The 25,079-nt window shown below is 39.9% G+C and overlaps 1 protein-coding gene across 6 annotated transcripts in view; it reads right to left on the bottom strand.

The window, feature by feature from the left end:
• The window catches only part of CCNB3 (cyclin B3), a 104,236-nt gene that overhangs the window by 74,098 nt on the left and 5,059 nt on the right, over positions 1 to 25,079 (bottom strand). For all 6 annotated transcript variants that reach the window (XR_011999377.1, XR_011999378.1, XR_011999376.1 and 3 more), the window contains exons 3-4: positions 23,272 to 23,358; positions 11,401 to 11,531 (exon numbers count right to left, since the gene is read on the bottom strand). Coding sequence is in view for 3 of the 6 variants with exons in the window: in XM_072746353.1 (XP_072602454.1) it covers positions 11,401 to 11,531; positions 23,272 to 23,358 (218 nt within the window). In the remaining 3 variants the exon portion in view is untranslated. The remainder of the gene's footprint in view (positions 1 to 11,400; positions 11,532 to 23,271; positions 23,359 to 25,079) is intronic.

Consider the following 25,079-nt stretch of genomic DNA (forward strand, 5'->3'; position numbering starts at 1 on the left):
ATACTGCTTGAAAGCTTATGAGAGAATTATAAGAGAGAAACTTATGAGAGGCTTATGAAGTCTTAGAAAAGAAAGGTGGGCTGGTACTTAATGTTGGTGGTATCTAACCACATCCCCTTCAACCTAAGCTATTCATGAGATACTTTGCAGTGAAGAGAAGAAAAAGACCAAAATAGACATTTGTTTAACATACGTCACATTCAAAGCTTTTGTTTTGAACAGGATTTCATATTCAATTAGTGACTAAAATAGTATGACCAAATCACTGGAAGACTAGAAATCAGAATGGGAACTGAAGGCAAATACAATCATCAGTTTGAACAACAGTAGGTGCGTCCAAACTAGATATCATATGATTGCATTTATAAGATATGTCAAGAATAGGCATAACCATAGAGAAATATTCATGAAAAAAAGCATATTGGTGGTTGCCTATAGCTAGAAAGGGGCAGGGAAGGCGGGTATAGAATGGGAAACTGGGAAATGAAAAGGGGCTATTAATGGGTTCAATATTGGGGGTGTGGGCTCAGCGGTTTACCGCCGACTGCAGCCCAAGAAGTGATCCTGGAGACCTGGGATCGAGTCCCTCATCGGGCTCCCTGCATGAAGCCAGCTTCTCCCTCTGCCTGTGCTCTGCCTCTCTCTCTCTTTCCTGTGTATTCTCATGAATAAATAAATAAAATCTTAAAAAAATAAAACTAAATAAAAAAATAAAATTTGGGGGCATGTTAAAAAGTTCTAAAATTAAATAATGGTAATGGCTGTACAACTCAATGAATATAATTTAAAAACCACTGTATTGTTTAAGAAAAAGAAGTACCTGGAGAGGTTCCACATAGCAAAATAGATTCCAGGTCCCTCTCGATGAGAACTTTTTTTTTTAACTTTTTTCTTTACTTTATTTTTGTAAATTAATTTTTTATTGGTGTTCAATTTACCAACATACAGAATAACACCAAGTGCTCATCCCGTCAAGTGTACCCCTCAGTGCCCCTCACCCATTCATCCCCACCCCGCACCCTCCTGCCCTCCACCACCCCTAGTTCATTTCCCAGAGTTAGGAGTCTTTATGTTCTCTCTCCCTTTCTGATATTTCACATACATTTCCTCTCCCTTCCCTTACATTCCCTTTCACTATTATTTATATTCCCCAAATGAATGAGAACATACACGATTTGTCCTTCTCCGATTGACTTACTTCACTCAGCATAATACCATCCAGTTCCATCCACGTTGAAGCAAATGGTGGGTATTCCTCGTGTCTAATGGCTGAGTAATATTCCATTGTGCACATAAACCACATCTTCTTTATCCATTCATCTTTCCATGGACACCGACACTCCTTCCACAGTTTGGCTATTGTGGACATTGCTTCTAGAAACATCGGGGTGTAGGTGTCCCGGCGTTTCATTGCATCTGAATCTTTGGGGTAAATCCCCAACAGTGCAATTGCTGGGTCGTTGGGCAGGTCTATTTTTAACTCTCTGAGGAACATCCACACAGTTTTCCAGAGTGGCTGCACCAGTTCACATTCCCACCAACAGTGTAAGAGGGTTCCCTTTTCTCCGCATCCTCTCCAACATTTCTGGTTTCCTGCCTTGTTAATTTTCCCCATTCTCACTGGTGTGAGGTGGTACCTCACTGTGGTTTTCATTTGTATTTCCCTGATGGCAAGTATACGGAGCATTTTCTCATATGCATGTTGGCCATGTCCATGTCTTCCTCTGTGAGATTTCTCTTCATGTCTTTTGCCCATTTCATGATCGGATTGTTTGTTTCTTTGGTGTTGAGTTTAATAAGTTCTTTATAGATTTTGGAAACTAGCCCTTTATCTGGTATTGTCATTTGCAAATATCTTCCCCATTCTGTAGGTTGTCTTTTGGTTTTGTTGACTGTATCCTTTGATGTGCAAAAGCTTCTTATCTTGATGAAGTCCCAATAGTTCATTTTTGCTTTTGTTTCTTTTGCTTTCCTGGATGTATCTTGCAAGAAGTTACTGTGCCCGAGTTCAAAAAGGGTGTTGCCTGTGTTCTCCTCTAGGATTTTGATGGACTCTTGTCTCACATTTAGATCTCTCATCCATTTTGAGTTTATCTTGATGTATGCTGAAAGAGAGTGGTCCAGTTTCATTCTTCTGCATGTGGATGTCCAATTTTCCCAGCAACATTTATTGAAGAGACTGTCTTTCTTCCAATGGATAGTCTTTCCTCCTTTATCGAATATTAGTTGACCATACAGTTCAGGGTCCACTTCTGGATTCTCTATTCTGTTCCATTGATCTATGTGTCTGTTTTTGTGCCAGTACCACACTGTCTTGATGACCACAGCTTTGTAGTACAACCTGAAATCTGGCATTGTGATGCCCCCAGATATGGTTTTCTTTTTTAAAATTCCCCTGGCTATTTGGGGTCTTTTCTGATTCCACACAAATCTTAAAATAATTTGTTCTAACTCTCTGAAGAAAGTCCATGGTATTTTGACAGGGATTGCATTAAACGTGTACATTTCCCTGGGTAACATTGACATTTTCACAATATTAATTCTGCCAATCCATGAGCATGGAATATTTTTCCATCTCTTTCTGTCTTCCTCAATTTCTTTCAGAAGTGTTCTATAGTTTTTAGGGTAAAGATCCTTTACCTCTTTGGTTAGGTTTATTCCTAGGTCTCTAATGCGTTTGGATGCAATTGTAAATGGGATTGACTCCTTAATTTCTCTTTCTTCAGTCTCATTGTTAGTGTATAGAAATGCCATTGATTTCTGGGCATTGATTTTATATCCTGCCACACAGCCAAATTGCTGTATGAGTTCTAGCAATCTTGGGGTGGAGGCCTTTGGGTTTTCTATGTAGAGTATCATGTCATCGGCAAAGAGGGAGAGTTTGACTTCTTCTTTGACAATTTGAATGCCTTTAATGTCTTTTTGTTGACTGATTGCTGAAGCTAGGACTTCCAATACTATGTTGAATAGCAGTGGTTAGAGTGGACATCCCTGTCTTGTTCCTGATCTTAGGGGAAAGGCTCCCAGTGCTTCCCCATTGAGAATGATATTAGGTGTGGGCTTTTTGTAGATGGCTTTTAAGATGTTGAGGAATTTTCCCTCTATCCCTGCATTCTGAAGAGTTTTGATCAGGAATGGATGCTGTATTTTGTCAAATGCTTTCTCTGCATCTAATGAGAGGATCATATGGTTCTTGGTTTTTCTCTTGCTGATATGATGAATCACATTGATTGTTTTACGAGTGTTGAACCATCCTTGTGTCCCGGGGATAAATCCTACTTGGTCATGGTGAATAATCGTCTTAATGTGTTGTTGGATCCTATTGGCTAGTATCTTGCTGAGAATTTTTGCATCCGTGTTCATCAGGGATATTGGTCTATAATTCTTTTTGGTGGGGGTCTTTACCTGGTTTTGGAATTAAGGTGATGCTGGCCTCATAGAACGAATTTGGAAGTACTCCATCTCTTTCTATCTTTCCAAACAGCTTTAGTAGAATAGGTATGATTTCTTCTTTAAACGTTTGATAGAATTCCCCTGGGAAGACATCTAGCCCTGGACTCTTGTGTCTTGGGAGGTTTTTGATGACTGCTTCAATTTCCTCACTGGTTATTGGCCTGTTCAGGTTTTCTATTTCTTCCTGTTCCAGTTTTGGTAGTTTGTGGCTTTCCAGGAATGGGTCCGTTTCTTCTAGGTTGCCTAATTTATTGGCGTACAGCTGTTCATAGTATGTTTTTAAAATCGTTTGTATTTCCTTGGTGTTGGTAGTGTTCTCTCCTTTCTCATTCATGACTTTATTCATTTGAGTCTTCTCTCTCTTCCTTTTAATAAGGCTGGCTAATGGTTTATCTATCTTATTACTTCTTTCAAAGAACCAACTCCTGGTTCTGTTGATCTATTCCACAGTTCTCCTGGTCTCGATTTCATTGAGTTCTGCTCGAATTTTAATTAACTCTCTTCTTCTGTTGGGTGAAGGGTCCATTTGCTGTTTTTTCTCTATTTCCTTTATGTGTAAGGTTAGCTTTTGTATTTGAGTTCTTTCCAGTTTTTGAATGGATGCTTGTATTGCGATTTATTTCCCCCCCAGGACTGCTTTTGCTGCATCCCAAAGATTTTGAACGGTTGTATCTTCATTCTCATTAGTTTCCATGAATCTTTTTAATTCTTCCTTAATTTCCTGGTTGACCTTTTCATCTTTTAGCAGGATGGTCCTTAACCTCCACGTGTTTGTGGTCCTTCCAAACTTCTTGTTGTGGTTTAGTTCTAATTTCAAGGCATTATGGTCTGAGAATATACAGGGGACTATCCCGATCTTTTGGTATCGGTTCAGACCCGATTTGTGACCCAGGATGTGATCTATTCTGGAGAAAGTTCCATGTGCACTTGAGAAGAATGTGTATTCAGTTGAGTTTGGATGTAAAGTTCTTTAAATATCTGTGAAATCCATCTGGTCCAGTGTATCATTTAAAGCTCTCGTTTCTTTGGAGATGTTGTGCTTAGAAGACCTATCGAGGGTAGAAAGAACTAGATTGAAGTCACCAAGTATAAGTGTATTATTATCAAAGTATTTCTTCAGTTTGGTTATTAATTGGTTTAAATATTTGGCAGCTCCCACATTCGGGGCATATATATTGAGGATTGTTAAGTCCTCTTGTTGGATAGATCCTTTGAGTATGAGATAGTGTCCCTCTTCATCTCTCACTATAGTCTTTGGGGTAAATTTTAGTTTATCTGATATGAGGATGGCTACCCCTGCTTTCTTTTGAGGACCATTTGAATGGTAAATGGTTCTCTAACCTTTTATTTTCAGGCTGTAGGTGTCCTTCTGTCTAAAATGAGTCTCTTGTAGACAGCAAATAGATGGGTCCTGCTTCTTCATCCAGTCTGAAACCCTGCGCCTTTTGATGGGGTCATTAAGCCCGTTCACGTTCAGAGTTACTATTGAGAGATATGAGTTTCGTGTCATCATGATATCTATTCAGTCCTTGTTTTTGTGGATTGTTCCACTGAATTTCTTCTTAAAGGGGAAATTTAAGAGTCCCCCGTAAAATTTCTTGCAGAGCTGGTTTGGAGGTCACATATTCTTTCAGTTCCTGCCTGTCTTGGAAGCTCTTTATCTCTCCTTCCATATTGAATGAGAGCCTTGCTGGATAAAGTATTCTTGGTTGCATGTTCTTCTCATTTAGGACCCTGAATATATCCTGCCAGCCCTTTCTGGCCTGCCAGGTCTCTGTGGAGAGGTCTGCTGTTACCCTAACACTCCTCCCCATAAAAGTCAGGGACTTTTTGTCTCTTGCTGCTTTAAGGATCTTCTCTTTATCTTTGGAATTTGCAAGCTTCACTATTAAATGTCAAGGTGTTGAACGGTTTTTATTGATTTTAGGGGGGATCTCTCTATTTCCTGGATCTGAATGCCTGTTTCCCTTCCCAGATTAGGAAAGTTTTCAGCTAGGATTTGCTCAGATACATATTCTGGCCCTCTGTCCCTTTAGGCGCCCTCGGGAACCCCAATTAAACGTAGATTTTTCTTCCTCAGGCTGTCGTTTATTTCCCTTAATCTGTCTTCATGGTCTCTTAATTGTCTGTCTCTTTTTTCCTCAGTTTCCCTCTTTGCCATCAACTTGCCTTCTATGTCACTCACTCGTTCTTCCACCTCATTAACCCTGGGCCTGGAGGCTCCGGGGCGGGGCTGCTGATCTGCTCAGCTCGCGGCAGGAGTGTCCTTGCTGTCCTGGGCCCTACCGGCCTCTGCTTGTCCCGGGGGGAGGCCCGATACTGGGCTGTGTCCTGGCGCCCTGTGCTCCCAGGCCTGCGCTGTTGGATTCGCGCTCCCAGCCCTGCAGCCCCCTCCGTGGAGCCGCCGCCCAAGCCCCTCCGAGCTGCTCCCGGAGCCCCACAGCCCCCTCCGCGGAGCCTCCACCCGAGCCCCTCCAAGCTGCTCCCGGAGCCGCGCAGCCCCCTCCGCACGGAGCCTCTTCCTCTGCCCGAGCCGCCGCCGCCGAACTGCTCCCAGAGCCGTGCAACCCCCTCCGCGGAGCCGCCGCCCGAGCCCCACCGAGCTGCTCCGGATCCCTCCGTGCGCGCTGCAGCCCTTAGGGAGCTCAGCCACTCTCCTGTGCGCGCCGCAGGTGCCTGTTAGTGTCCCAGGGAGCCCGAAGGCATCCCCGCCCTACTGGGTCCTGCTCTAACTCCCTGTGGGTGCCTTTCCACCCGGGAAGATTGGTGCAGCTCCTGCTCCTCCGGGACGGGGCTCTTCTGTCCTGGGGGCACTCGCCCCGGCCTTAGCCCGGCTCCTCGCGGGGCCCCTCCCCCTTGGAGGCCTTTTGTGTCTTTATTTCTTTTTCCCCGTCTTCCTACCTTGATAGAAGCCGAACTCTTCTTACTGTAGAATTCCAGCTGGTCTCTCTTTGAATCTCAGGCCGCATTCATAGATTTTCAGGATGATTTGAAGGTTATCTAGGTAATTTGGTGGGGACAGGTGATTTGGGGAGCCTACTCTTCCGCCATCTTGCCCCTCCTCCCGATGAGAACTTTTAAAGGTTGTCTTCAGATAACCTAGTTATGATAAAGAGTATGCCTTCTGGAGCTGGACTGCCTGGATTCAAACCCTGGCCCCTCCACTTACTGGCTGGGTAACCTTGAGCAAGTTATCTGTGCTTCACTTTTTTCACCTATACAATGCGGATATTACCTCCTTCATACGGTTGATGTGAAGATTTGATTAATTAATAGGCAATGAAAACATGTAAAACAAAGAACAGTTCAGAACAACTGCATGCCAATAAATCAGATAACTTAGACGAAATGGACAAATTCCTGAGAAGACACAAACTGACTTAAAAAGAAAACAGAAAATCTGAGTAGACCTATAATAACTAAAAACATTGAATTAATATAAAAACTACCCATGAGAATATAAAAAATAGTGAAACGGAATAAAGGGGAAAGGAGAAAAAAATGAGTGGGAAATATCAGAAAGGGAGACAGAACATGAGAGACTCCTTACTCTGGGAAACGAACAAGGGGTGGTGGAAAGGGAGGTGGGCGGGGGGTGGGAGTGACTGGGTGACGGGCACTGAGGGGGGCACTTGATGGGATGAGCACTGGGTGTTATGCTATACATTGGCAAATTGAACTCCAATAAAAAAAATAAATGTTATATATATATGTGTGTATGTATATGTATGTATGTGTGTGTGTGTGTGTGTGTGTGTGTGTATATATATATATATATATATATATATATATATATACATACACAAACTACCCATGAAGAATAGTCTAGGCTGAGATGGTTTTGCTGGGGAATTCTACCAAACTTCTAAAGAAGAATTAATACCAGTTTGTCATAAAGAAACCCAAGAAATAGAAGATATAAAAACAGTTACCAACTCATTTTATAAAACCGTATTTCTCTGATACCAAACAAAGATATCACAAGAAAATTATAATGTGGTATCTCTTAAAAATACAGGTGCAAAAATCCTCCACAAAATACTAGCAAACCAAATCCAGCAACAAATAAAATTATTATACATCATGACTAAGTGGGATTTGTCCCAGGAATACAAGATTATTTTAACATCCAAAAACTCATATATCAAACTATATTAATGGAATATAAAAGAAAAGCAACATTATCATCTCAATAGATCCAGAAAAATAATCTGACAAAATACAACACCCTTTCATGACAAAGCCCTCAATAGACTAGGATTAGAAAGGAGTTTCCTCAACTTGATAAAGGGCATCTATGAAAAACTCAAAGCTAATATCATACTTAAGGGTAAGAGAGTAATTCTTTCCCCCTAAAACCAGGGAAAAGAAAAGGGTATCCAACTCTTCTTTAGGGGATGGGATATTTGTAGTGTAGCAATATATAAGTCATATAACATTGCTGAAGCTTTAGGACAAAGCTCCTCTAATTCTCTGAATACATTCCAAACTCTTTGCCATAATCTGCAAGGCCCTGGTGATCTGGTTCCTGTTTGCCTCTCCAAATTCATCTCTTAAGAAACAATAGTATAGGAAATAGGTATTGAGTATCTATAATATCATAGGTCTGGGGTGATCAGAGTAGGCTTCCTTGATAGAGTGACCAACTGTCTTTGTTTGTGACTGAGAGGGTTCCTGGTATGCAGTATTAAAACTTGGCAAATCTTAGAAAAACCAGAATAAGTTGGTCACTCAATTCTTAGAAGACAAGGATATCCAACTCTTGACACTTCCATTCAACATAGTACTAGAGGTTCTGGCCAGGGCAACTAGGCAAGAAAATAAAATAGAAGGCCTCCAGATTGAAAAGGAAGAAATAAAACTATGTGTATTAGATGACATGATTTATATATAGAAAATCATAGGAATCCACACAAAAACTATTAGAACTAATATACAAGTTTAGCAAGGTTCAATTGATTCAATATTAATACAAAGATCAATATACCAAAATCATACATGTTTCCATATCCTTGCAATGTACGTATAAAAATGAAATTAGGAAAACAATTCCATTTACAACACCATCGAGGAGAATAAAATGCTTAGAAATAAATTTAACAAAAGAAATACAAAACATATTCTGAAAACCACAAAAATGTTGAAAGAAATTAAAGATCTAAATAAATAAAAAGATATCCCATGTTTGCAGGTTGGAAGACTTAATTTTAAGATGGTAATACTCCCCAAATTGATTTACAAGTTTAAGACAATTTCTGTAAGAATTCCAGCTGGCTTATTAGTGGACACAGACAAGCTGATTCTAAAATTTACAAGGAATTGCAAAGAACCCAAAATAGTCAAAACAATCTTGAAAAAGAGGGAAAAGTTGGAGGAGTCAAACTTCCTAATTTCAAAATGCACTACAGAGCAACAACAACCAAAATAATATGGTATTGGCATAATGACAGACATGTAGATCAATGGAATAAAACTGAGACTTCAGAAAAAAACACTTGCATTTATAGTCATTTGATTTTTGACAAGGATTCCAAGATAATTAGATGGAGAAAGATTAGTCTTTTTAACAAATGGTGCCAGGACAACTGGATATCTACATACAAAACAATGAAGTTAGACCCCTAACACACACTAACAACAAAAATTAACTCAGAAGGAATCAATAACCTAAGAGATAAAACTTTAAGGCTCTGAAAAGAAAATATTAAATCTCTATAACCTCGTATCTGGCAATGGTCTCTCAGGACACCAAAAGCATAAGCAACAAAGCAAAATAACAAGTTGGACTTCATCAAAATTAAAAACTTTTGTGCCTCAAAATGATATCAACAAGCACTGGGTGTTTTTCTGTATGTTGGTAAATTGAACACCAATAAAAATTAATTTAAAAAAAAAAAAAAAGAAAATGAAAAGACAACTCACATAATAGATGGAAATATTTGCAAATTACATATCTGATCAAGGACTTGTATCTAGAAAATATGAAGAACTCTTACAACTCAATAATGAAAAGCTCAACAACTAAATTTTTTAATGGGCAGAGGATCTGATAGACATTCCTTCAAAAAAGTATTCAAGTGGGCAAATAAGCACATGAAAGATGCTCATCATTAGTCATCAGAAAAATGCAAATCTAGAACACCAATAAAAATTAATTAAAAAAAAATTAATAAAAGAAAAATGCAAATCTAAAGCACAGTGATATATCACTTCACACCCACTAGAACAGCCGTAATAAAAAAAAAATAGTAGGGTTGGCAAGGGTGTAGAAAATTGGAAACCCTCATACAGTGCTGTTAGGAATGTAAAATAGTGCCACCACTATGAGATACAGTTTGGCAGTTCCTCATTGAGTTCAACACAGAATTACCATATGACCCAACAATTACATTCCTAGGTATACATACAAAATAACTGAAAATAAGTCATAGCCACACTATTCACAATAACCAAAAGGTCGAAACAATCCAAATATCCATCAACTGAAGACTAGAAAAGAAAGTATGGTATATTCATACAATGGAATATTATTGGTCGATAAAAAGGAATGAAGTACTGATACCTGAAACAATATGGATTAACCTTGAAAACACTATACTAAATGAAAAAAGCTAAACACATGAGATCACACATTGTATAATTTCATTTATATGAAATGTCCAGAATAGGCAAATCTATAGAAACAGAAAGTAGATTAGTGATTGCCTAAGCTGGGGAGGATGGGGTAATTGAGAGGAAATAGCTTAAGATACAGGCTAGTTGAGTTTTGTTTTTCGGATTCATGAAAATGTTCTAAAATTCATTGCGGTGATGGTTGCATTAACTTCAAATATACTGAAAGCTACTGAACTACACACATTAAATGGGTGAATTGTATGGTGTGTAAATTATATCTCAATAAAGCTGTTAGCAAAAAGCCCCACTTAGAATAGTGTGTGATTATAGTAAGCTCTTGATAAATGTCAGCTACTAGTTCTAGTGCTATTATTAAGGTCCATTCCACTGAACCCTGAATGAAGGCAAGAATGTTTATGGTATTTTGTGAGGATTTCCCTGCTAAAGTCAGAATTATAAAAGAAATTCAAAAGAAAATAATACAGGGACTTAAAGTCAAAGTACACATAGAAATCCCAGGAATTTCATTTCAGCAAGAAACTAAGTAGGGATAAATGCTAATCTGGTTTGGTTTCTTTCGGCTAGGTAATTAGAAAAGTGTCCTGTGGACCTAACACGAAAATTTTCTGGAATTCCCCAGCCTTTTTCTCTTACCCTTTGGAACCCATGCTTCAGCCTAATATAGCTATCTTGCTAATTCCTTCTCTTTTTTCCTGAAAGTAATTCTCACTGGGATGAGGAGAGGCTACAGAAAGGACTCACTCCACTCTCTAACTCTTCTTCTAATAAAAGTTTTCCTAGGGGTAAATCCTTCTTCTAATCCAAATGAGAATACTCCTATCTATTTGCAGAACCTGTGAACAATTCCCTATAACACTGGAAAACATAGGTTTTTGGCCTGGAGAGATAGTATTTTCTCTCTAGTAATAAGAGACAAACCTCTCCCAAAAGCTTCTGAGATAAGCAGACTGGCAAGCTATCAGCCAGCTGCTGAGTATCTCCCAAAAAGTTGCCCCCACAATCTCAAGCACAGACTAGCTCAAACAGGGACTGAATTACTAAAAGAGAAAAAAGATGAGCACAAGACCTTTGAGTAAACCTCCCAATGACAACAGCTCTTTCAATATGCACATTCCATGGAAAGAGAGAGAAGAGGCCTATAATACTTCAGTAACCACAGCTAGGTCCACCTCAGCACCCAGAGGTTAATGTGGTAATCACTACCATGGCTCACTAAACATGTTCTCGATGTGGAACAAAAGGAGGTCAAAGGATGTCACGTACTCTCCTTTACCAGCTAAAACACTACCTTCTGAGTCCCTTCTTACTCACCTTACCATATTCACCTCATTGCTTTTGGCCAAACCAAGAGCAGGTGTGTTCCCTTTTATCTTCTTGGGAACATCTTTAACAAACTCCTTATTGGCTTCCTTCTTGAGCTGGGCAGGTTGACTTTGAGAAGCCTGCAAAAATAAATAAGTAAATAAAAATAGTGGGGAGGGGCTGGGGAAGAAGGAAGAAAGGAAATTTAGAGAACTACAATTTACCTAATAAGTAGCTATAGAAAAGTTCTGACTCACATTCTCACCATGAACACATTGGGTGTTCCAAGGAATAATAATCAAAACATTTCACAACCAGTGTGGCACTTGTGCCAACCAATCGCAATGGAAGCTAGCAGTATAGTAGTACTGCTACATATTAGCCAAAAAGCAGCTTTAAATGTTTCCAAAATACATAGAATATAGTTCTGATCTCCGTGACAGGCATAAGGACTGCCAAATTCCCAAAATGATGTTTTGTTAATATCACGTTCCACTTTCACTCCATAAAATGTTCAGAGAGAGAGAAATATTATATAACTGGCTTTGCTACATGGATATACCAAGATCAGCTAGCGTTTCAGGGTAGACCTCTAACACAACACTACCTGTAATACATCTATCCCATCTCATTGAGGGGATATTTATTTAACATGGGGCTCTGGGGAGCTCCACCATAAATGCTAATCTTAACTAATTCTATTAAACAATAAAGGAGATCCTGAGATTATGAATAATATCAGTAAAAATAATTTTTTAATTTTTATTTATTTATGATAGAGAGAGAGAGAGGCAGAGACATAGGCAGAGGGAGAAGCAGGCTCCATGCACTGGGAGCCCAACGTGGGATTCGATCCCGGGTCTCCAGGATCGTGCCCTGGGCCAAAGGCAGGCGCTAAACCGCTGTGCCACCCAGGGATCCCAGTAAAAATAAATTTAAAATGCCTTTAAAATGAAACTGGTACGCCTGGGTGGCTCAGTGGTTAAGTGTCTGCCTTTGGCTCAGGCATGATCCTGGAGTTCCAGGATCGAGTCCCACATCAGGCTCCCTGCATGGAGCCTGCTTCTCCCTCTGCCTATGTCTCTGCCTCTCTATCTCTAGGTATCTCTCATGAATAAATAAATAAAATCTTAAAATAAAATAAAATAAAATAAAATAAAATAAAATAAAATAAAATAAAATAAAATAAACCTAATTATATTCCAAATAAATACCATAACCATACCCTATGGGAGAAAGAAAACAGAAGAAAATATAAGAAACAACTAATCCAAGTAAACAGAGTATTGGACCATATACCTTCAACATACACATCCTCAATCAGGATGGGTTTGTGAGGTGGCAGAGAATATTGCAAAAAATCTGGAACTCTTTTTAACAGGTTTATTATGGTGGTATGGATGAAATAATTTTGAAACCCTTTCAAATGTGTTATAGTATTGAGTAAATGTGTTGATGTCCTCATTGTAGAAGAAGGAATATACAAATATGGATTGGGGAATGCAAGGAAAAATCCTACATATTGGAATGGGAGCTGTGCAAATTCATGATTTCTTAAATAGGTGTATGTATGTATACATTTTGAGTAGACAGGTATATGTACATATGTGTGTGCATCTGTGTATGTAGATAGATGTATATGTATGTTTAAGTACATATATATGTGTATGTGTATATAAAGATTTAGTTTAGACAAAAATCATCAGTGGATGCTAAATCTAGGGGAAATTTTGATGAAGAGCAGGTCATTTGCAGGCTCTTAAGTGTGACCCACATACCACTTATTAGTTGCAAAAGGAAAAAAATAAACAGTAATTATACAGAGGGAAGCCAGACAACGCCTTGACTGGGTAATCAAAATTTAATATCACCATTGAGGGATAGATGGATATCATGTGCCTCCAGATGTGATATTCAGAAGGACAGAGTATCTCAGAATATCCCAGCACCAGTATCACCTACACAGTATCCCAGCCCAAGAATGTATAACATCAATCTAGTCACATGGAAACATCAGACAAACACAAAATGAGCAATGTTCTATTTTTAAAAGGGTATCTAAAAAAAATAAAAATAAAAAAATAAAAAAAAATAAAAGGGTATCTAGGTAGGACTGTATTCTTCTTTTTTATTTATTTTTTTTTATTAATTTTTATTGGTGTTCATTTACCAACATACAGAAAAACACCCAGTGCTCATCCCGTCAAGTGTCCACCTCAGTGCCCGTCACCCATTCCCCTCCAACACCCGCCCTCCTCCCCTTCCACCACCCCTAGTTCGTTTCCCCGAGTTAAGAGTCTTTATGTTAGGTCTCCCTTCCTGATATTTCCCAACATTTCTTTTCCCTTTCTTTATATACCCTTTCACTATAATTCATATTCCCCAAATGAATGAGAACATACACTGTTTGTCCTTCTCCGATTGACTTATTTCACTCAGCATAATACCCTCCAGTTCCATCCACGTTGAAGCAAATGGTGGGTATTTGTCGTTTCTAATTGCTGAGTAATATTCCATTGTATACATAAACCACATCTTCTTTATCCATTCATCTTTCGATGGACACCGAGGCTCCTTCCACAGTTTGGCTATTGTGGACATTGCTGCTAGAAACATCGGGGTGCAGGTGTCCCGACATTTCATTGCATCTGAATCTTTGGGGTAAATCCCCAACAGTGCAATTGCTGGGTCGTAGGGCAGGTCTATTTTTAACTCTTTGAGGAACCTCCACACGGTTTTCCAGAGTGGCTGCACCAGTTCACATTCCCACCAACAGTGTAAGAGGGTTCCCTTTTCTCCGCATCCTCTCCAACATTTGTTGTTTCCTGCCTTGTTAATATTCCCCATTCTCACTGGTGTGAGGTGGTATCTCACTGTGGTTTTGATTTGTATTTCCCTGATGGCAAGTGATGCAGAGCATTTTCTCATGTGCATGTTGGCCATGTCCATGTCTTCCTCTGTGAGATTTCTCTTCATGTCTTTTGCCCATTTCATGATTGGATTGTTTGTTTCTTTGCTGCTGAGTTTAATAAGTTCTTTATAGATTTTGGAAACTAGCCCTTTATCTGATATGTCATTTGCAAATATCTTCTCCCATTTTGTAGGTTGTCTTTTAGTTTTGTTGACTGTATCCTTTGCTGTGCAAAAGCTTCTTATCTTGATGAAGTCCCAATAGTTCATTTTTGCTTTTGTTTCTTTTGCCTTTGTGGATGTATCTTGCAAGAATCACTGTGGCCGAGTTCAAAGAGGGTGTTGCCTGTGTTCTCTTCTATGATTTTGATGGACTCTTGTCTCACATTTAGATCTCTCATCCATTTTGAGTTTATCTTTGTGTATGGTGAAAGAGAGTGGTCCAGTTTCATTCTTCTGCATGTGGATGTCCAATTTTCCCAACACCATTTATTGAAGAGACTGTCTTTCTTCCAATGGATAGTCTTTCCTCCTTTATCGAATATTAGATGAACATACATTTCAGGGTCCAATTCTGGGTTCTCTATTCTGTTCCATTGAACTATGTGTCTGTTTTTGTGCCAGTATCACACTGTCTTGATGACCACAGCTTTGTAGTACAACCTGAAATCTGGCATTGTGATGCCCCCAGCTATGGTTTTTTTCTTTTTTAAAATTCCCCTGGCTATTCGGGGTCTTTTCTGATTCCACACAAATCTTAAAATAATTTGTTCTAACTCTCTGAAGAAAGTCCATGGTATTTTGATAGGGATTGCATTAAACGTATAAATTGCCCTGGGTAACATTGCCATTTCACATTGATGGTTTTACGAGTGTTGAACCAGCTTTGTGTCCTGGGGATAAATCCTACTTGGTCATGGTGAATAATTTTCTTAATGTGTTGTTGGATCCTATTGGCTAGTATCTTGTTGAGAATTTTTGCATCCATGTTCATCAGGGATATTGGTCTGTAATTCTCCTTTTTGGTGGGGTCTTTGTCTGGTTTCGGAATTAAGGTGATGCTGGCCTCATAGAACGAATTTGGAAGTACTCCATCTCTTTCTATCTTTCCAAACAGCTTTAGTAGAATAGGTATGATTTCTTCTTTAAACGTTTGATAGAATTCCCCTGGGAAGCCATCTGGCCCTGGACTCTTGTGTCTCGGGAGGTTTTTGATGACTGCTTCAATTTCCTCCCTGGTTATTGGTCTGTTCAGGTTTTCTATTTCTTCCTGCTCCAGTTTTGGTAGTTTGTGGCTTTCCAGGAATGCGTCCATTTCTTCTAGATTGCCTAATTTGTTGGGGTACAGCTGTTCATAATATGTTTTTAAAATCGTTTGTATTTCCTTGGTGTTGGTAGTGATCTCTCCTTTCTCATTCATGATTTTATTCATTTGAGTCTTCTCTCTCTTCTTTTTAATAAGGTTGGCTAATGGTTTATCTATCTTATTAATTCTTTCAAAGAACCAACTCCGGGTTCTGTTTATCTGTTCCATAGTTCTTTTGGTCTCCATATCATTGAGTTCTGCTCGAATTTTAATTTTAATTAACTGTCTTCCTCTGCTGGGGGTGGGGTCTATTTGTTGCTTTTTCTCTAGTTCCTTTATGTGTAAGGTGAGCTTTTGAATTTGAGATCTTTCCAGTTTTTGAATGGATGCTTGTATTGCGATGTATTTCCCCCTCAGGACTGCTTTTGCTGCATCCCAAAGATTTTGAACGGTTGTATCTTCATTCTCATTAGTTTCCATGAATCTTTTTAATTCTTCCTTAATTTCCTGGTTGACCTTTTCATCTTTTAGCAGGATGGTCCTTAACCTCCACGTGTTTGTGGTCCTTCCAAACTTCTTGTTGTGATTAAGTTCTAATTTCAAGGCATTATGGTCTGAGAATATACAGGGCAATATCCCGATCTTTTGGTATCGGTTCAGACCCGATTTGTGACACAGTATGTGGTCTATTCTGGAGAAAGTTCCATGTGCACTTGAGAAGAATGTGTATTCAGTTGAGTTTGGATGTAAAGTTCTATAGATATCTGTGAAATCCATCTGGTCCAGTGTATTATTTAAAGCTCTCGTTTCTTTGGATATGTTGTGCTTAGAAGACCTATCTAGTATAGAGAGAGCTAGATTGAAGTCACCAAGTATAAGTGCATTATTATCAAAGTATTTCTTCAGTTTGGTTATTAATTGGTTTAAATATTTGGCAGCTCCCACATTCGGGGCATATATATTGAGGATTGTTAAGTCCTCTTGTTGGATAGATCCTTTGAGTATGAGATAGTGTCCCTCTTCATCTCTCACTATAGTCTTTGGGGTAAAATTTAATTTATCTGATATAAGGATGGCAACCCCTGCTTTCTTTTGAGGACCATTTGAATGGTAAATGGTTCTCCAACCTTTTATTTTCAGGTTGTAGGTGTCCTTCTGTCTAAAATGAGTCTCTTGTAGACAGCAAATAGATGGGTCCTGCTTTTTGATCCAGTCTGAAACCCTGCGCCTTTTGATGGGGTCATTAAGCCCGTTCACGTTCAGAGTTACTATTGACAGATATGAGTTTAGTGTCATCATATCTATTCAGTCCTTGTTTTTGTGGATTGTTCCACTGAACTTCTTCTTAAAGGGGAAATTTAAGAGTCCCCCGTAAAATTTCTTGCAGAGCTGGTTTGGAGGTTACATATTCTTTCAGTTCCTGCCTGTCTTGGAAGCTCTTTATCTCTCCTTCCATTTTGAATGAAAGCCTTGCTGGATATAGTATTCTTGGTTGCATGTTCTTTTCATTTAGGACACTGAATATATCCTGCCAGCCCTTTCTGGCCTGCCAGGTCTCTGTGGAGAGGTCTGCTGTTACCCTAATATTCCTCCCCATAAAAGTCAGGGACTTTTTTTCTCTTGCTGCTTTAAGGATCTTCTCCTTATCTTTGGAATTTGCAAGCTTCACTATTAAATGTCGAGGTGTTGAACGGTTTTTATTGATTTTAGGGGGGGATCTCTCTATTTCCTGGATCTGAATGCCTGTTTCCCTTCCCAGATTCGGAAAGTTTTCAGCTAGGATTTGTTCAAATACATATTCTGGCCCTCTGTCCCTTTCGGCGCCCTCGGGAACCCCAATTAAACGTAGGTTTTTCTTCCTCAGGCTGTCATTTATTTCCCTTAATCTATCCCCATGATCTTTTAATTGCTTGTCTCTTTTTTCCTCAGTTTCCCTCTTTGCCATCAACTTGTCTTCTATGTCACTCACTCGTTCTTCCACCTCATTAACCCTCGTCGTTAGGACTTCTAGCTTGGATTGCATCTCATTTAATTGATTTTTAATTTCTGCCTGATTGGATCTAAATTCTGCAGTCATGAAGTCTCTTGAGTCCTTTATGGTTTTTTCTAGAGCCACCAGTAGCTATAAAATAGTGCTTCTGAATTGGCTTTCTGACATTGAATTGTAATCCATATTTTGTAACTCTGTGGGAGAGAGGGCTGTTTCTGAATCTTTTTTTTGAGGTGAGGTTTTCCTTCTAGTCATTTTGCTCAGTGCAGAGTGGCCAAAAACAAGTTGTATTGGGAAAAGGAAAAAAAGACAGAGAAGGAAAGAAAAGAGAAAAAGAAAAAAGAGAAAGAAGAAAAAAAAGGGGAAAAAGAGAAGAAAAAGAAAAAGAAAGAAAGGAGAAAAAAGAAAAAAGGCGGAGGGTGGGGTCGGGGGAAGCAATCAGAAATCAAGAAGAAAGAAAAAAAAGCACAAAACAAAAACAAAAAAACAAAAAAACAAAAAAAAAACAAGGGGGAGTATCTTCCGATTCTGTATACTTTAAGTCCCTTGACTTCCCTTGGAACTGGTCCGTCTCCTTGGTCTTCTGGGGGAGGGGCCTGCTGTGCTGAATCTCAGGTGTTAGCACTTGGGGGAGCTGCTCTGCCCCTGCCTGGTGCAGGGCTCAGTAGGGGGTGTTTACCCCGTGAGCCCCCGGGAGGAAGCCACAGTGGCGGGGGCAGCTCTGGGACCCTGGAGTCAGCTCCCGCAGTAACTCCGGGGCTCTCCGTCTGCAGGGCCTGGGGGCTCCCGGGCGGGGCCGCTGATCTGCTCAGTTCCAGGCAGGAGCGTCCTTGCTGTCTTGGACCCTCCCAGCCTCTGCCTGTCCCTGGGGGAGGCCGGATCCTGGGCTGTGTCCCTGTGCCCTGTGCTCCAGAGCCTGCGCTGTTGGATTTGCGCTCCCACTCCGCAGCCCCCTTCGCGGAGCCGCCGCCGAGCTGTTCCCGGAGCCGCGCCACCCCCTCCGCGCGGAGCTTCTTCCTCTGCCCAAGCCGCCGCCGCCGCCGCCGTGCTGCTTCCGGAGCCCCGCAGCCCCCTCCGCGGAGCCGCAGCCGGAGCCCCTCCGAGCTGTTCCTGGAGCCGCGCCGCCCCCTCCGCACGGAGCTTCTTCCTCCGCCCGAGCCGCGGCCACCACGCTGCTCCCGGAGCCCCGCAGCCCCCTCCGCGTAGCCTCCGCCCGAGCCCCTCCGAGCTGCTCCGGTCCCGCCGAGCGCTGCAGCCCTTAGGGAGCTCGGCGCATCTCCCCGGGGCTCAGTTCCTCTGTTACTGTCCCAGGGAGCCCGAGGGCATCCCCGCCTTTCTGGGGATCCTGCTCTAACTCCTTGCGAGCCCCTTTCCTCCCGGGAAGGTTGGTGCAGCTCCTGCTCCTCCGGGACGGGGCTCTCCTGTCCTGGGGACACTCGCCCCGGCCTCAGCCCGGCTCCTCGCGGGCCCCTCCCCCTTGGAGGCCTTTTGTTTATTTCTTTTTCCCCGTCTTCCTACCTTGATAGAAGCGCGAACTCTTCTCACTGTAGCGTTCCAGCTGGTCTCTCTTTAAATCTCAACCCGAATTCGTAGATTTTCAGGATGATTGGATGGTTTTCTAGGTAATTTGTTGAGGACAGGTGACTTGGAGACCCTACTCTGCCGCCATCTTGCCCCTCCCCCCTCCGTATTCTTCAAAAATAGTAATGTCAATAGAAAATGAAGGCAGGCTATGGAAATGTTCCATATTAAAAGCAGCTAGAGAAATGACAAGTAAATATTCCCTTACTAAAGGATAAAAATGCTTGTAACATTGACCTTAGAAGGTCAACCGGAAAAATTGGAATATGGGTAACAAATCACATAAAAATGTTGTTATCGACGTAAATGTATAAAGTTGTTAACAGTACTGTGACAATTTCTCTGGGAGATGTGAGTGGCTCAGTCAGTTGAGCTTCTGACTCTTGGTTTTGGCTCAGGTCATGATTTCAGGGTCATGGGATCAAGCCCCACACTGGACTCTAGGCTTAGTGGGGAGTCTGCTTGAGATTCTCTCCTCCTTTTGTCCCTCCCCTTGCTCACTGACTCCCTCTAAAATAAACAAATGTTGTTTTTTTTTTAAAAAAAAAAAAACAGTGTTTATTTTTGAGGAAATAAACACTGAAGTACTTAGGAGTAAAGAGCCATGATGCATATAAGCAAATGGGATAAAATGTTGACTACAGGTTAATCTAAGTGAAGAGTATATGTATATTATTTATACTACTTTTATTTTTGCAATTTTTTGTAAACTTGAAATTATTTCCAAATGAAATATTTTAAAATATGCCTTTGTATCATCAGATCATAATAAGCAACTGCGATCCAACAGGGATATCTTTCTTAGGCCCTCAGGCCATCCACCTCTGCTCCTCAAATAGTTTGGCACCGTTTTCATTTTATCTTCTTACCTAAAGTTTTACAAACCCTCTATATATATATGGAACTGAGATTCAGAATTGGAAAAGAGTTGTATTCTTGGCATGAGAGAGATGGACACCCCAACACCTGGGGTGAAACACTCTACTTGCCATATGTGAAAGTTCAAAGCACTAATGTTCTCAGATCTAAACTCAAGGGGACCTTAATCTGAACTTCCTTTCAACTATTTCTCCAAAAAAATAAGAAAAATGTGTCCTACTGACACAAAACCATTTAGGTAAATGTGGATATATTCCTATCTCCTTGTCTACTGGCTTAGAACCAGCTCTTATACATCAAAAGCCTTTCCCATGCTGGAATGATAAAGGAGAGGAAAAGAAAAACAGAACAGATAAATTAAAACAGATCAACTCTTTTGACAGACCCAGACCTCACTAGTGAATGCTGAGGAAAGAAAACAGGTATGTGGACATGAAGACTTAGTATACTGACAGGAATACAGACAGGAAAAAGCAAATAATCATATAGGGAATCCCCAAAATTCAGAGCTCAAATAGATGAACTCAGACATCTGCAGAAATGCCCAATCCTAGGAATGGCTTAGAGCACACTGTAATGATTGAAATTTCTCTGGAAAACACCAAAGACCATTCAAGGCTACCAAAGTGAATCTTCAAAACTTGAATTCAAGAAGTTGCTGCGGCCAAGTTCAAAAAGGGTGTTGCCTGTGTTCTCCTCTAGGATTTTGATGGAATCTTGTCTCACATTTAGATCGTTCATCCATTTTGAGTTTATCTTTGTGCATGGTATAAGAGAATGGTCTAGTTTCATTCTTCTGCATGTGGTTGTCCAATTTTCCCAGCACCATTTATTGAACAGACTGTCCCTTTGCCAGTGGATAGTCTTTCCTGCTTTATCAAATATTAGTTGGCCATAGAGTTGAGGGTCCATTTCTGGGTTCTCTATTCTGTTCAATTGATCTATGTGTCTGTTTTTGTGCCAGTACCACACTGTCTTGATGACCACAGCTTTGTAGTACAACCTGAAATCCGGCATTGTGATGCCCCTGGCTCTGGTTTTCTTTTTCAATATTCCCCTGGGTATTCGGGGTCTTTTCTGATTCCACACAAATCTTAAGATGATTTGTTCCAACTCTATGAAGAAAGTCCATGGTATTTTGATAGGGATTGCATTAAATGGGTAAATTGCCCTGGGTAGCATTGACATTTTCACACTATTAATTCTGCCAATCCATGAGCATGGAATATTTTTCCCTCTCTTTGTGTCTTCCTCAATTTCTTTCAGAAGTGTTCTGTAGTTTTTAGGGTATCAAACTCCAATATAAATATAAATATATATATAAATATATAATTTATATATAAAATAATGTATATAATTATATATATATATATATATATATATATATATATATATATATATATATATAAAATAAACTTGACTTCCAAAGGGAATTGGGCTGAGTTTCTGGGAAGCTAGAGGCAGAGCTACTGCTCAGAGATGCCTTGCTTTTCCCACTCTCACCCTGGATAAGGATGTAGCCTAACAGATATCACACTCAGTTGGAGAACCAGAGGGCTATGGATGATATCTGCACATATTTCCTATTTGTTTGTGTTTGTTCTTTATGAATGGCAATATAAACTTCATGGGGAAAAAAAATACTGAGATGTGGAAAAAAATTTCTCTTATGCTATGAGACCTTGCTTTTGCACAATGTCACCACTCCTTCCATCAGGGACTCTGGGGACCAAGGGAAGCTGCACTAATGTGAGCTGTTATCTGTTTCCGATTTGTATGGCTACCTTATTTCAGCCAAGTTTCTAGATCCATGGTTAAATAAGTCAGGAAACAAATCTAACCTTACAGGCCTGTGTGGAAAGAGTCTTTCAACCAGTCTACAGCAAATCAGAAATTATTCAGAAAGCTGTAACCTAAGCATATATGTTGTAATCTGTATGGGGAAGAGACTATGTTAGTACAAAGGTAGCCACACAGCAGCATCTAAAGAGCAGAGACCCAAGGGACAGAACATTACCAATGCTTATCCAATCCTGCTCAAGGGAGTAAAATATTATCTAATAGATACAAGTATTCTGGTAGCCACAGAAGGACACTCTATTATGGAGGGCAGGAATAGTTCACTAGGATTCTCTGTATCCTAGATGAAACAGACTTATAAAGCAACATTGAGCAAGTCCTAATGTGTAGACATAATTATGGTATATACCTTATAGAAATGAATGAAGATTAAGGGAGCTGATACAGGAGAAAGTGTTTAGAATAGTGCAAAGCACATGTTAAGCACTCAGTAGTCATCATTATCTAAGACCAAAAATTACCTTTGGCCCAATTCCTTTGTTTTTTCATCTGCAAATAGTGATGATTTTACTTCTTTCTGTCATATTCTAAAGTTTTTTTACTTACTTCTCTTGGCTGATCGCTCTAGCTAAAACTTCCAGTATTGCTTTGCCTTTTTTAAAATTTATTTCTTTTTATTGGAGTTCAATTTGCCAACATATAGCATAACACTCAGTGCTCATCCTGCCAAGTGCTTTGGCCCAATTCCAAATTCAGTTAGTAACAGTTTAACTATCAATTCTGGGTATTGCTGGTATCTTAATAATACCAGAAAAGAAGTAACTTGGAAGTAAACTCAACAATTCTCATCAAAATTGAGTTTCTCAGTTTCCACAACTGAAGACCAGGTCACAGAACTGTGGTCCTCAATGGTTCTGTACATCAGGCGGCATTTTGATTGTCGCTATGAATGGGTTGCTGCTGGAATTTAATGCCAGGAGCCAGAGATGCTGTGGCTGAGGACAACCATATACAATAGAAAAACTACTGCACCAAATGCTCATAGTGCTAGAATTGATAAACAGTGCCTTGAACTACCATCAAGATACTTACCTCCAAGGCCTAGGGAACTAGCTGAGCCACATCTGGACTTTATCTAAATGTAAGATCCCATAGCTCTTATATTTATCTATAATTTCATATCTGATAATCACTCTGTCTGCTGCTTCCAGAAAGTTCAGCCAATTAATCCCGGTGATATGTGCCAATAGAAGAGCTCCTGTGGTATCTGAAATTGGCTCATTAATTCCAAGTAAAATTTGCTCTCAAAATTCTAGAGAGGGTCAGGGTCTGGTAACCCATGAAGGTCCCTTAAGGAAGAGGTTATCTAAACCTTATGCAAAATCACAGCAGAGAATTAGACTAGCATACTCACATTGGTGAGATCTTCAAAAGCTGATCTTTTTTTGCATAGTCTTCTAGGTGAAGATGAAGATATCTTTTCTTGATAATTCTCCCCTCTCTAAAAAAGTAAAAGAGGTAAATGAGTATATCCAATCACGAACACTTTTCAGGGACTATTGGGTCATCTATGGGGCTCAGGGGGAAACTCCAGAATCTCCAAGCAACTGGGGATGCATATAACAAACTATAACACAAGGAAATGTTAGCACTCACTGCTGTTTAGAGAGTCCCTGAAGGAGGTAATCATTGATCATGGGGATAAGATTAAGATGATGACCTTCAGTGTAACCCTTAGAATGAGCAAAACAACTTGGTAAAGCTAGTTTTCCCTCTTAGTTCTCTCATCTTTATGGTTATCTGATCCAAGATTAACAACTATCATGACCACCCTGCCTCTCTCCCAGTCATTCCTTTAATATGGATGCTCTCAAGTGAATTAGTTCAATAATTTAACAAATATTTAAGTATCTCTTGTGTTGAGTATTTAAGACATTCCCAATAAGGACAATAACACACATACCTAGGTACTGGTCCAGGATAACCTCTTTACTATTACTAGCTGTTAACCTTGGAAAAAATCACTTACTCTCTTAGCCTTAATTTTCTTATCAGTAAAATTGGAATGATAACCTAACTTATTTGAGGATAAAATGAGAAAATACGTATTTTTAAAAGTCTGTATAGAGGTGCCTGGGTGGCTCAGTCACTTAAGCACCCAACTCTGGATTTCAACTCAGGTCATGATCCCAGGGTCCTGGGACCAAGCCCAACATCAGGCTCCACCCTCAATGGGGAGTTTGCTTGAGGATTCTCTCTCTCTCCCTCTGATCCTCCTCCCATTTGCATGCTCTCTCGCAAATAAATACATCTTTAAAAAATAAATAAAATAGAATAAAAATCTGTATAAACTATAAATGTACATAAATCATATTTTTAAATAATGTGATTTTAAGCCTCATAGGGAAAATTTTGAATTGTTTTTAAAGATTTTATTTATTTATTCATGAGAGACACAGACAGAGAGAGAGGCAGAGGCACAGACAGAGGGAGAAGCAGGCTCCATGCAGGAAGCCTGATGTGGGACTTGATCCCAGGACCCGGGAATCATGCCTTGAGCCAAAGGCATCAGATGCTCAACCACTGAGCCACCCAGGCATCCCAAATTTTGAATTTTTTTAAAGTATACGTATTCACGATTTCTTTATCATTATTATTTTTTAAGTATCCTCTACACCCAACATGGGGTTTGAACTCACAACCCTGAGATCAAGAGTCAGATGCCCTACCAGCTGAGCCATCCAGGTACCCCAAATTTTGTGGGGTTTTGTTTTTTAATTAATTTTATTTAAATTCAATTTGCCAACATATAAATTTTGTGTTTTGAGAAAGGAGTTTGGTAATCCATATTAACCTCTAATTGTTAGTATATATGAAGGAGAGATAGTAGACAGGAAGTGAGGTAAATATTTTGGAGCAAAGGGGGCTTTATTTCTAGGTATTATTTATCTATGCATGCCTTATCCAACTCCCAAGTGAATAATACCATCTCTATGGGACTAGAGGTTAGGGTAAATCACACTGTAGGGCTCTTCTACACCCTAACAGTTTTTCTTTAGTGAAAACCTCCTAAGTATCAAATTTCCTTTATGAAGTAAGAACCTTGCCCTACTTATATCAGAGTTATTATAATGTGAAGCAAAGCATTAGGGTCACATCATTTATTTACTCTGTTCATCTACATCATGAACAATTAGTATATGATCTGATCACAGTATGTAA

This window comes from Vulpes vulpes, unplaced genomic scaffold (genome assembly GCF_048418805.1).
Source record: "Vulpes vulpes isolate BD-2025 unplaced genomic scaffold, VulVul3 u000000667, whole genome shotgun sequence".
NCBI classification, from domain to species: Eukaryota; Metazoa; Chordata; class Mammalia; order Carnivora; family Canidae; genus Vulpes; species Vulpes vulpes.